Genomic DNA, 13,549 nt, shown 5'->3' with positions numbered 1-13,549 from the left:
AATTACCATTGCAAGGAAGGCAAAGACCATGCCAATGCTCGAGTCATTTGGGGTGGCTGTTTGTGACAGGGCTGTTGGGAGATAACCTTGTATTCTGCAAACCCGTAAAGGAGATTATTTAGCCCTTCCAGCCCCTCTTGAACTGGAGCTCCTGAGATATTCCCTAACTGCTTATGTCAATTCTCCTGTTTTTATTGCTTCCCCTAAAAGACCTGTTCTTTTCATTCAAGACAAAGGCTGCCATAGACACCCACAAAACACAGGACTAGGGATGTGAGGGAACTCTAGGGAGGTGACTCTACCATCTTGGAACTCTGACCCATTTTGATGTTAATGCATGGTAGGGATTTACAAAACGGATAAGGGAACAATTGATATTTTGGAATGGGAGACATTCAGTTTTTCCAGCTATCACTGTACCTTTAATTTATTAGCTTTCCATAAAAACACAGAACACTCACAATCTACAGTATACAAAGTATAATTTACAAAAATATAAAATCTTGGTTATTTTTTAGTATTCCAACATATTACTGTATGTGTTATTTCCATATGCATGTTCAAACAGCACATATCTAACCTGTACTATTACCTCTGTGGGGGGTGGGGGTCAACTCTCTCCTTTTTGTTTTAAAATAAAGAATACATATATTAAAGGAAGAGACCGGTTTTGATTGCATGTGCATATTGCATGTATAAAAGCGAAAATGTAAGAGAAAACACACGTTCATGCCAAGATTTAGGCCCTGTTTCTAGTATGTAGCCTGAGGGTTGTAGAATGAGTACTTGAACTGCTATAGGGGTGAGTGCCCCATGATTTGCATAGTCTTTCCGGGTTATGAGATGATGAATGCATAGAGTCGACATTGTGGGCACATAGCATGCTATGTCCAGGTCTTGGAAAATGTAGGTAGGGCTGATAGGCAAGCTACAGACCATAGTTGATTCCAGGCTCCTTCCAGGAACTCAAAGTCTTTACAGAGCTAAGGAAAAACTGAAGAACAATGGCACTGTGTACAGATCTTTCTAGGTCCCAGCAGGGTTGCCTACAAGCTCTTTCTAACACTGGGAACTGCCCCCAGTCAAGTCCTGCCTCGAAAATGCCACTCTGCAGGGCCGAGATGATGCCGGACTGTCTTCCACCTTGAAGCCGTCTTACCGACAGGCACAGGTCTCTACAGACATATTGGGGTACACCTTCAGAACCACATTCCGGTTCTCATCCAGGAAAAGGACTCCAAGGGAGTTCATCTTGTCTGGAACACAGCATGGCTCTGGGATGCCAGGGACAATCCCCACAGCTCTGACAATGCTCTGGATGGTGGCATGATTGGATGGGCGGACAATCTGCAAGATGAGAAAAGACAGCTCAGAGAAAAGGGCTTACCCCAGTTTCTCGAAGAAGGCCATGCAATGGGTGGCCTGGAAGAAAAGGCTTCTGCCCGGAGCCAGATTCATGTTTCCTCTGAAATCAGCCACAGGCTCAGTCCTGGTACCCCTAGGTGCCCACTTTTTCTCCTCTAAAAGGGGTGTCACATCTGCTGCTTGAAACTGACCACTTGGTCACCTTCCTAGGAGCACCTGGAGCTGAGCTGAAGGAAGTTTGCAGGCCTAGAACCACACTTCAGCCAGCAGCCACAGGTCCAGAGCAACCCTGGCCGAAACTAAAAAGATGCACATAATGCAGCAAGGGCTGCAGACAGGCATTTCAATACGTGCTAGACTTGCGGTGACATCAGCACTAGGGTATTGTCGCATCTTGACACCTTATTGATTTATCTGGACAGTGTGACCTTCATTTTACTGAAACAGATACCAAATGACTACCAGATAGTCAAATGGCTGAGATGCACAGTAGAGATGCCTCAGTTAGGAAGTGGCCTGACTTGGAAACTGGGGCCATTTCTGAAAAAGATGAACACAGCCGACCAGGTAAAAGGCTTCAGTTCTTGACTGGCTGATAAGGGTTGTGGCTAACAAGAAGCCTTATGGTTTGTGTGTCGGGGGGTGAAGGGGGTGGGTGCATTAGAGGGGAGGCAGCAAGAGAAGGGCAAGAACATCTACACGTGTGGGGTTCAGTCAGTTCTGAAAGTGGGGAGGCAGCAAGTCAGCCTGATAACTCAGTAGCTGCGAGGCCACATCTGTCCTGGGCCCATGTGAAGCCCGTTAGCAGATCACCTCTCTTCGCCAGCTGTCTACCATCCTCTCTTATATGTGCATGGATCTGAGGAAAAGGCCCTTAATTCCAGATTATATGGCCCACATCTGGGCCTGGGATTTCCCACTTGGTCTGTTTATCCAGGTTCAGAATTTACACATGGACTTTCTTTCTTGGAAGATAGACCACAGAGAAGTCTGCAGAGTTAACGAAGCAGGGGAAACTGCTGTGGGTACTGAGGAGTGACGTGGGCAGCCTACCGCCATGCAGGCCACAGGATGATGGATGGAGTTAACCCAGCCTAGGGGAAGGTGAAAAATCAGTGCCAGGAAGGTGAACCAGTCCAGGGCTGTGTATCTTTCAGACTTCTGTGCACTGGGAAGGCTGGCTTGGCTGTTGGATGGGACAAACTGGGAGAGCCACTGACACCCAAAGCAGTAGGGGAGCCCACTGGGAGAGCCACTGACACCCAAAGCAGCCCGATCACCAGGATCAGTGCTCCTGGTTCAGACTAGAACAAGTAGGAGAGCCTTGATCAGGAGGAAACGATGGATACCTGACTTGTCCACAGGGAGGCAGCACTGACTCAATCTCTGAGGATGTCTGCTCTCTGGGAATGCCCTTTTCCTTGCATCTAGGAAGCTATGCCTTGCTTTAAAGATTCCAATTCAAAGCAAGGTATTAATGAGTGCCACATGTCTCTAGTCCCAAAAGATGGGAGGCTAACCAGGAGAACTGAAGCCAGCCTGAGAGACGTTCAGAGAGACTGTCACAGGAAAAACAAAAACATAAAAAATCAAAAACAGAACGAACGTTTAAAAAAAGCACCTCCAAACCAAATCAACCCTAACAGGTAGTGGGGCACCTCTGTCCATTCCTGCCTCTGCAGACAGGAGATATATCATCTCCATTTTGCAGATGATGAAACAGGTCGGGCAAACAGAGGGATGGCCAACAGGGCAGAGCCAAGGTAGCATGAGACAAGATCAGAACACAGAGTGGTACCTTGGGCATGGGGAACTCACAGGCCCCAGCGCAGTAGTAGGCGTCGAAGGATTTCGGCGAGATGATCCATTCATTCCACCCGATGTCTGCAAAGTCCACCTTCAGGTACCTTCTGGAACAGACCCGCGGCTCATCCCACTGCCTCCTCCTGGCTTTCTGCATCGTCTTCTCATCAAAGTCCAGCATCTGTGAGGAGGTGGCGAACGTATCCTGGTCCTTCTTCTTGCGGTCTTTGCGTCCGGTGCGGGGTTTCAGTGCCCGGAAGGGGCTGGGCCAGAAGTCATGCTTGTGGTAGTGCTGGGCGTGCAGGGCAGGTGCTGGTCTCTCGTCCAATCCTGGCAGTTCATTGTCCTGCAGGGGTCCAGAGACCTGAGCTGCTCGGCGCACGCGGGGGTCCGCTGAGCTGTTGGGGGCAGTGCGAGGTTCCAGGTCTCCAGCTGGAAAGGGATCGTATCTCTGCAGCGTCACTGCCACACTGTTGGGCTCTGAGATGGCCAGGTCATTGGCATAGACAAGGATATAGGGCATATGGGGGCTGGGCCTGGGTATCCCGGGGTCCTTCTCCCCAGAATCCAACTGGGCAGAGAGGAGAAGTTCTCCATCTCTTCGCGCAGCCTTGACCATCGATGAGATATCCTTGGCCTGCCACAGGCCACGTGGCGGAGGTGCCAGAACCATGGCCCCGCGGAGCAGCCCCTGCGTGGCCGTGTTCTGTGAGAGGCTGCGGAAGATTAGGTGCAAGCGTGCTGGTGGACCTGGGGTCAGGAGGCGGCAAGATGCATTCTTGGCTCGTGGCTTGCATAATGCCTCACGTGCCCTGGGCCACCGTGGGGGTTCTGAGTAGAAGTGGAAGGTGGCTGTGAGGATCATTTCCGAGTCTTGCATGGAAGTCAAGTTAAAGAAATACACAGGCTTCTGGTTGACCACTTCTGCAAGAGAAAGACAGACCACAGCCTGTTAGATTTTCTCTTGAAGAGCATCCTGTTCTTGGGGTAGTGGTACAATTCCCACCTACCCAGTACTTCCAAGACGGACTCACTTCCCTTTCCTCAGCTCCTGCAGGCCTGAGAGCTTCCTTTATTATCCTCAATAAACTTACACAGTTGAGACCTGAAGGTAGGGAATTGCCAGCCTTTCACTGAGAGAAATGAAGATAAAACCAGGAGGGAAGGGGGGTCGGGAGTGGGAGGCAGAGAGAGAAAAAGAGAGGAGGGAGGGATAGAGAGGGCAACGATCAAGTCTCTAAGACACTAAAGCTCCTGATGTTCCCTCCTTGCCTCCCACCGGCTTTCAAAGAACAAAGGTGTGTCGCTGACACCTTAATTAAGAGTTTGTGATGGTTTGGGTTAGATCCAAGACCTGCCTCAAGGCAGCTGGTCCAGTATTTGCCCAGCACTCTGTATTACGCAGTTTTTAAAGGTAACTTCTGTTAAATGTGATAGTTCTCCCAGATGAGGTGAACTAAGATCTTCATTATTTTTGGCTGCAGCCTTAGGACCTTTTAAGATAATAAAGAGTTAAGGCCACAGTTGTTGGGTGTTTGTTCTGTCCTAGGACTTGTACACACACACACACACACACACACACACACACACACACACAGCTGGGCATAGTGGTGCATGCCTTGAATCCCAGCACTTGGGAGGCAGAGGTAGGTGGATCTCTATGAGTTTGAGGCTACAGAGTGAGTTCCAGGCTACAAAGTGCTGTACAGAGTGAGTTCCAGGAAACCAGAGCTACATAGTGAGATCTTGTCTTGAACAAAACAAACAAAAGCTGTTTTTTCGACAAGATAGCAATATGGAGATTGCGTAGGTCCCTCCACTGCAAGGGTTCACACTGATGTCTGGAGACCCACGTGCCAACTGAGGAGGGTGACGCACATTTAGCAGTCGTGTGTGTGTGTGTGTGTGTGTGTGTGTGTGTGTGTAGTAAACTTCTGCTTTCCAGGAACAGCCAGAAACCCTGTCTGCTCCTGGTTCTACCAGGTGTTCCCCAGGGCCACCTGCAGCCCCAGTCCTGGCAGCAATGCAAACTCTCTAGAAGAAGAAGGTCTAGGATTCACAAGGAGAAAAAGTCTTGGGATATGCAGACTAGGAGGAGACCAAAGTGGTTGGGCGGACTTGCTCCTCCTCCTCCTCCTCCTCCTCCTCCTCCTCCTCCTCCTCCTCCTCCTTCTCCTGCTCCTCCTCCTCCTCCTCCTCTTTCTCTTCCTCCTCCTCCTTCCCCCTCCTCCTTTTCCTCCTCCTCCTCCTCCTTTTCTCCTCCTCCTCTTCCTCTTCCTCTTCTTCTTCCTCCTCCTCCTCCCCCTTCCTCCTCCTCCTCCTCCTCCTTTTCCTCCTCCTCTTCCTCTTCTTCTTCCTCCTCCTCCTCCTCCTTTTCTCCTCCTCCTCTTCCTCTTCTTCTTCTTCCTCCTCCTCCTCCTCCTCCTCCTCCTCCTCCTTCTCCTCCTCCTCCTTCTCCTCCAGTCCAAGGCCTGTCTGCTTAATACAGCTGGGAAAGAATCAGAGCTCTTAGGCCCAGGGGGTGTGTACTGAGGCAGGGGAGATTACACTCTCCAAGAGACAGGTCAGTATGTATGACACCTGTATCCAGAGGATGAGCTGGGATCATTTTTCAAGAACCATTGGCTTAGGACTGGAAAGGTGCTCAGTAGTTAAGTGCACATGCCACTCTTTAAATTTTTTTTATTTTTTGGTTTTTTGAGACAGGGTTTCTCTGCAGCTTTAGAGCCTGTCCTGTAGCTAGCTCTTGTAGACCAGGCTGGTCTCGAATTCACAGAGATCTGCCTGCCTCTGCCTCCCGAGTGCTGGGATTAAAGGTGTGCGCCACCACCGCCTGGCTTTTTGTATTTTTATTTAATTATTTTTATTTTTTGCACATGCCACTCTTGTAGAGAACCCAGGTTTGATTCCCAGTACCTACTCAGTAGCTTACATCTCTCTCTAACTTTACTTTCAGAGGATTTGATTCCCCTCTCTGGTTTTCTTGAGTACCAGGCATGCATATTGTACATATACAGTCACACATAAACCAAAAGTAATAATAATTTTTTAAAAAAATTCTCAAAAAACCCTTCCACTGGCTCAGTATTTTGTCTCTATTGGGAAGAAAGCATAATTCTATCGAGAATATTCAAGTTCCCTTAATGGACCCCACAAAGTATAAAGAAGGGGAGAAACACCTACAGCAGACTGAGGAGAGACTGGAGATGTTCCTTACCTGGTCCCTATGCACTTGGCACGTGCCCCATATGTGAAGTGATGCTGGGTCCTGAGGACTTTAAACCTGGCCTTCCAGAACTCTGTGGCTTTGAGTGTCATGACTCGGAGGCCCATATCCTAACCGGCACGTCTCGGAGTTAGGACTATGGGGGAAGTTGGAGACTCACTCACCTCAGGGGAGGTGTGTGAACGTGCAGAACTTCCTAGCTGGAAGCTGCAGGGAGGTGTCCCTGCTCTTGGCCGCAGCCTGGGGATCCTGTACAGCACGCATGTAGACATTGAGGGGATAGCCTGTGCCACTTTCAGCCTCCCACCCACTGATCCGTGTAGAGGGAAGCTCGCTATGCAGCGTACACCTCTAAGCTAGCAAACACCCTAGAAGACAAGCTCTCGGTCTTAGAGGTGAGCATCATACTCTAAGCCTTATTCTTTCAGTAGTCTCCTAGGAAGACTAGAACCCTCAGCCTGTGTGATCCTTGCAGGACTAAAGAAATGGCACATGCCATATGCTTGGCACAGGGGGTGATCCGCAAAGGTACTTCCCTGCCATTTTCATGTAAAGGTTCAAGGATGGCAGAGCAAGGGTTTCCTATACAAACTCATAGGTGTTCACACACTACTTGGTCTCTATAACATCTGACTTGGCAGCTTTTGTTTATCTTTTATCTAGTTCAGGTATTTCTTAATCAATTATCCTGCTCATTGGTCCAGAGAGGGAGGAGCCTCCAGAGGCCACGTGAAAAGGAAAGATTCGACTACACTTGACTTGAATGAATCTGGGTAGAGGGAGTTCACCGCTCACTGGACAACTTTCTCAAAAAGACGCTTCCTGGCTGGAGATGCTGAGGTCTAGATGGATCACCCTCAAGCCCAGAGTGTATATGCATGCAATACAGAAGCTCCAGGCTGTGACTGAGAGTGGAGGCACCTCTGATGTTTCCAGTTAAGTGGGGCACAGGGCACCAAGGAGAAAACAAGCAAAGTCCCTCTGTCCTGTATACCACACTAGAGCACTGTGGCTCCTCTCTCGCGGCCAAGACGGCTTCTCTCCTCTTGTCCTTCAGTTATCCATCCAGTTTCCCAATAAACATTTGCAAAAGGTCTGTGCTCGTTAAGTGACGGGCTGCTTGGAGTCCCGGCAAAGGCAGGTGAAGGTGCTTGAAAGCCTCTCGGGAACACAGAACGGTAACCATCACAGTTATTACAGCTTTGCAGAGCACTCTAAACAAGGTACCATATTATGGGGGCATTTAAATTGCATACGGCTCCCATTCAGGTCCTTGCCACCTAAATACTCCGTTCTTTACTCGGGTCCCACTTGAACTTCCTGCCAACCTCCTCAACTACAGCTGTCCTCCCCACCCCAGGTCCCACTCTCCTGGCCCTCTGATGAGAGGTACATGTTAGGCATGGTCCTTCGTCTGCCTCCACGGCTTCCTGGCCACCTAGGCCTCTTCCAGATCTCTACCTCATACGGCGTCCCCTATTGGCTTTGTGGCTGAAGAGCGACTCAGCACTCTTCACCCCGACTTTGTATTCTGGGCACTCATAATATCCTGACATATACTTGTTTAATATATATCCCTCCAGAACACACACCCCAAGGGGACCAGGCTTTGTTGGCTGTACTTCATGCTCTATCTCTAGATACCAGCAGAAGGCCTGGTGACTACTGATGCTCAGAAACAGGTATGAACGATGGGTTCCTGTTGCAGGGCCAGAGCGGGCCCCAGTTGCTTCTGTTAACCAAAGGGGAGGTCTTGGTATGCCAGAAAGAGCAGGTAACTAGCCTGATGTCTTACAGCAGGCAAGAGGCAGATATAAGGTGTGACCCCAGGTGGATCTCACCTGAAACACACGCCCTTTGCTCTCCCGTGTGTTCTATTGTCATGGTGTGTCCAAGAATGTATAAACAAATATCACCCGCTGTAAGAAAAAAATAGGTAATTTTGATTTCTGTATTTCCCAGGAAAAAGGACTGCTTTTATGTAAACAATCTAATATCTGTGGATCTTTGGGATTCTTGGAGCTGCAACCTCTTAGCAGACCACTCAGCTTCACCCTGGTGACGGTGGGAATAGGACGGTACTCTGATGGCCTCAGCCTACGAGTAGCAACTCACACAGATGGATCTGTCCGATACAAACAGGATTCCAGCCACCCTTTCCTCATTGTCCCTGGAACAGTCGCCAGGGACAGCAAAGCAGGCATACCATGGTGACCATGCAAACTTCTAAGCGAGCTGGAGGTAGGAAGCAGAGGGCCAGCCCCTTAGTGGCAGAAGAGAAGGGGGCCAGGCTTGCGCTGAGCATCTGTTTGGAGGGTCTTTCTGAGCAGGAGGCTGAACTAGTCATCCAACCCTTCCAACACTGGCAGAAAATTCTCTTTCCTGCCCCCTTCTGGCCTCACACCGACCTCAGTCACTGTTGACTTTTCGGATGCTGCAACTGCCTCACCGTGGCCTCCTTCTCACCTGGTCTCGACTGTAGCAGTTATCCTATAATTGTCAGTCCTTGATGCCCCATACAAGCTCCAAAAGCAATACCTATGGGATATAAAGATTAATGTCCCCACTATGTAAAGAACCTTAGCAAAACCCATAGGACGAGGTCATTTCCAGGGGAGGAACTGCAGAGACCTCAAGGAGAGCTGCAGATGAAAATACCTGCATGCAGAAAATGCAGCCCCATTAGGTTAGTGTGTGTGCACGTGTCTGTAGACATATGTGCATTGTTAGTGCAGGGCTGAACTGAGTCCACAAAATATTATTTTAACGCTGGTTATATCGGGATGTGTGGTAAGAATAACTTACCTCTTGTTACCGTCTTTAAAAAAAAACAGCCTGACGTCTCTTTTTTTCCTACCCCTTCCCTTCCTCTCTATCTCCCCCCACTCCGGTGTACACACGGTGTACATTGTCAACAGCCAAAATCAAGTTCCTCAGGGATTGGCTGCATTTTACTTATTTGCCTCCACAGTTTTCTCCTAACCAAATCCCCAGCAGCCCCAACACACAGTGGACTGTCTGCCCTCTGCATTCAACCCGCCCATCAACACACTAGGGTCTTTTCTTCTGTGAAGACCTCACTGGCCCCTCCCTGTCAGTACTACCCTTAGAGATCCTGCAGAGCACCCCAGCTGCTGTTACACTAGCACCCCCATTCCACTGCACTAGCCTTTGGGTCCTCCCCAGGTCCTGAGCTATTTTGGGTGAGACCAACACTCTATGCATTTTTATGTCCTCCAAATGAAATGCTTAGGAAAAGTTGGATGCTATGTTTTGGATTCTATATATACAGGGCATTCAGTCTCCAGGGTAGCAATATTTAAAGGTACTGAAACCTTTAAGGGGTGGCACCTAATGGGTAAACGTTAGTCACTTGAGATACGTCTCCCTTGAGATTTCAGTTAGTTCCCAAGAGAGGGGCTGTTGCACCTGGCTAAAGGCTACCTGTACTTCCTGCTTTCTGCTTCTCTGTCTTGCCTCATGACCAGTCCTTCACACAAGTTTTCCAGCCACAATCTACCTGTGACACTATGGTGTTACCCCAGGGTTTTCCTCCAGAGCCACTACCATGATGGTTAGCCTTCCAGTCTCAGAACACGAGCTAGGTAAATATCTTTTCCTCCATGAGCCACTCGACTTCTGGTAATTCTCTACAGTCACAGAATTGGGATAGTTCACTCGAGAATGAAATCAGCTTGACTTGGCAGTTTTGACAGCTGGGCATGTCTGGGAGATGAAGAAAACTAGCTCGGTATCACATTGGTAGGGTCTAGCTTGGAATTAAACACAAATCACTCGTTCGGAGTATGGAGGTAAACGGCGGTCTAACCTGAATTTAGAACCAACCTAAAGGCTTTTCCTCTACAGATGCAGACCATGGGGGAACAAACTGCACATCAGGAGAGGGGAGTGGAAGGGTACAGGAAAGCTGGTGGAATCACAGTTAAGAGCTAATAAATTGCAAACGAGCACATACCAAGAACTATTCAAAGTCTTTGCCATATCTGAGCTCCTTGAAAAAATGTTATTAATTAGGAGCGGAGTCACAGTTTAAAAGTGGAAAGAAATTCTTAGTCATGAGAAGTGCAGTCCTGTGGCTGGATCACAGAACCGGGGTCAGTATGGTAGCGCATGCTCGGAGCCTGGCCGTTGTAACAACTTCTGGGAGTGGGTGCGTTTGCTTTCTGGCAGGATGTCCTTACCTGGGAGGCTGTGGCAAGGAGTCTGTGCCCTGCTCACAACGCCCCACAGATGGACCTTCCAACAAGAGACAAGGGGTGGAACAATTTAGATGAGTCAAGGCAAGGCGTAAGAAACCAAGCTCCGACTCTGTGCCAGGCACAAATCTACCTTCTATTCAGTGGACACCCCCTCTGTGTGCACACAAGAAATGATGCCCAGAACAGGCAAGTGATATGTGCCGTGGCGCACAGCCAGTAGCCTGGAAAGTTGGAACTTCTTTAGCTCTTTAGTTAACTCTTTAGGTTGTATAAGGAATCCAAATAAAAGGTATTTTCAGACCTTTCAGGACTGGACCAGAGCTCTGATTTCTTAAACATGTCTGTCTGTTCCACCCTGATGCTCTAGAGGCTCCCAGACTCTGGGCTTCATTCTGATGGAGAGATGGCGGTGGTACGTGGCAGTGAGAATAGTTATCACTGCCTGACAGGTACAATAACTTCCTCCCTTGTCCTGTCCTTTTGTCCTTCTCTGTAAAATGTGGGTGCTGGATTTAAGGTGTAGTTTCCCGGCCATCTGTCTGGGTTAAAATGTCCACCGATTTTTTACTAGGAAGTATTTCCTCTGATTGATGAAAACAGACAGAACTGCACCCCTTATTGAATGGGCTCCCACAGGTGCTTGTAACCAGTGGGCATGTTCGCTTCTTATTGCAGTGATGACCTTGGTGACCTTTATCCCTTCACTTCAAGACTTCAAAAACAAAAGGGCAACAAAGGTCAAGTTCAAGCCAAGATGTGCACAAAGCGCTCATCACAGTGCTTTTTGTTCCTGGAGTTACAACGTGCAACACTACCCAGTCTGGCCAAGGGCTCTGAACTAATGTTCTTACTTCATGTCATCTAGCTTCAACCCGAAGGGGAGATACTACCACACACTACCCATTTTACAGAGTACAAACAAGTCCACCTTGTTTCAGGGAATTAACTCAATCAGGCCAAAGGCTTCTTAAGTGACTTGATAATGTTTCTCCAGAAATGAACTCAGGGTATTGAATAAAAGGTACGGGGGAAGCCAGAGCTGGCCTAGAACCTAGGGACACTGACCTGGTTAGCATGACAGAGGATGTGTCTCTTTGTGAGAGTGGCCCCTTACCTGTTTTATATCTGAATCTGAAGTCACAATGTCACCAGGGCCCTGAATCCAGTGAGCAGCAGGTAGGATGCACGCTCTGAACCTACGTTGTTCCACCTCAAACTTGGCTGTGGTTCGTTCCTATCGCTCTTGGGAGAGAAGATTGCCAACTGCAGGATTTCTCTCCTGGGGAACAGTCTCCTCTCAGACAACTGCAGGAGACCCCTGCTCACATTTTCTGGAACAGCATTCTGAAACTCTGAGCAGTAACCATGACAACCAGGGTCTTCTCACCACCTGCTTCCTAGGCTGCACTTCCTCTGCACTTAGGCCCAGGCTGGCAAGGGCTGCTCAACCTGAAGTCAGTGGGCTGGAGCTCAGAGTGACCTTCTCTAAGAAGAGGGTAAGGAGGGAGCAACTGCCAAGCCCAACTCTTGGTGTGGAGAGTAGAGACATGGAGCATGGCCCAGGAGAGGGACAAGGTGCTTCTGGACCTTTCTTAAAACCTGTCTTCTGAACTCTTGGGAACACAGGCCCTTCAGAGAGCACATTGTTTCCTTGTCATCCAAATAATTCTTCCTACCTGGGTTCAGTGTTTGGTACCTGCACCAGCGCTGCCTTGGAACACGCTGACCATGCTCCTCTCTCATACAGCAAGTGTCAACACAACTTAACGCACGGATTGTCCTTCAGCCCATGTCTATCTCCACTCTGTGCGGAAAGCCTTCCGTATATGCTGACCTGTGTCCAGCAATTGTGGAAGTTTCCAGGGGCAGGAGGTCTGCCCCCCGAATGCCACTTTGGTCCCCACTGCAAGCTCTTGCCAGGCACAGAGAACGGAATGGATTGTCAGTGAAAGGATGAAATAAAAGTCAGTACAAGATAGGAGGGGGGACGTGGAGCCGTAAAGAAATAGCGAGGATAGGTAAGAGAACTCTGTGAATAAGAAGGACTGGGACTGGTGTATCCTCTACTTACCCAGCCTGGCACGGAAACTTCGGACCGTGTTGCCTCCTCCTGGTCGAGCGCCCCGTCGGTTGTACTTTTCATAGAGCCTGAGCATGTGGACAGCGACCATATCCTGGGCGCCTGGGCCCAGCGCGGTTGCTGCATCCCCAGGTGACTGATGGGGGTCCTTCTCCCTCTGCAGACCGTGGGCCGCCAAGGGCAGTAAGGACAATGATGGGCCCCTGTGGCTGCAGCCTGCGACCTGCAGCAGCAGGAGCAGAGGCACCATAGGCAGCAGTTGGGACCCCAAACTGATCCGAGCAGGACGAGAAGCCATGGCTGAGTGACGGCGGTGAAGGGTCTGAGCCCAGGAGGACAGACAGGGAGAGCTCAGGGTTGGTTGCGCACCTCTAAGGTTGTAGGGTCTGTGTGGGACGTGGACAGCCCCTGTGACCCGACGCGAGGTAGCGGGATTGGCTCTCGGCGGCAGAGCTGTGCGCCCTGCATCCACGCCGCGGGACCAGCGGTCACAGCTGTCCGGAGCCTCGTGGAGCCCAGCCGAACCCGCGCCGGCGCGCTCCCTTGATTGCCTCACGCTGCAAACTTTGCAACCCACGGAGCGGCGCCCGGACTGGCGAGTTCGAGGGGCGGGGCGGGGCGGGGTGGCCGACGGCGCCTTCGGAGGGGAATCCGGCTCTGTCCCCACTCGCAGCCGCTGAGAACCCGTCTGTGGCCCCGGTGTGTTGTGCCTGAGCTCCGGTGTGCGGGCGCGCGCGCGCCGTGGTGTACGATCGCGAGTATGGGGGCCGTGGGCGTGGGCGAGCGCGCTCCCTGCTCCCCCGCCGAGAGCCGGAGACCCAGCCCCGTGGCCGGCTCCGGAGTGTCGCTGCCTGC

General features: G+C 50.2%; 1 protein-coding gene across 1 annotated transcript; it reads right to left on the bottom strand.

The window, feature by feature from the left end:
- Positions 1-399: 399 nt before the first annotated feature.
- On the bottom strand, positions 400-13,244 carry Gdf10 (growth differentiation factor 10). The gene is made up of 3 exons (XM_038349268.1): positions 12,686-13,244; positions 3,164-4,092; positions 400-1,347 (listed from the first exon to the last, which is right to left on the bottom strand). The coding sequence occupies exons 1-3, from the start codon at positions 12,990-12,992 to the stop codon at positions 1,156-1,158; spliced, it is 1,428 nt and encodes a 475-aa protein (XP_038205196.1). The 5' UTR covers positions 12,993-13,244; the 3' UTR covers positions 400-1,155.
- Positions 13,245-13,549: the final 305 nt, after the last annotated feature.

This window comes from Arvicola amphibius, chromosome 12 (assembly GCF_903992535.2).
Source record: "Arvicola amphibius chromosome 12, mArvAmp1.2, whole genome shotgun sequence".
In the NCBI taxonomy this organism is placed as follows: Eukaryota; Metazoa; Chordata; class Mammalia; order Rodentia; family Cricetidae; genus Arvicola; species Arvicola amphibius.
The sequence above is the reverse complement of the archived record's forward strand: the minus strand, read 5'-3'. Positions and strand labels throughout refer to the sequence as shown.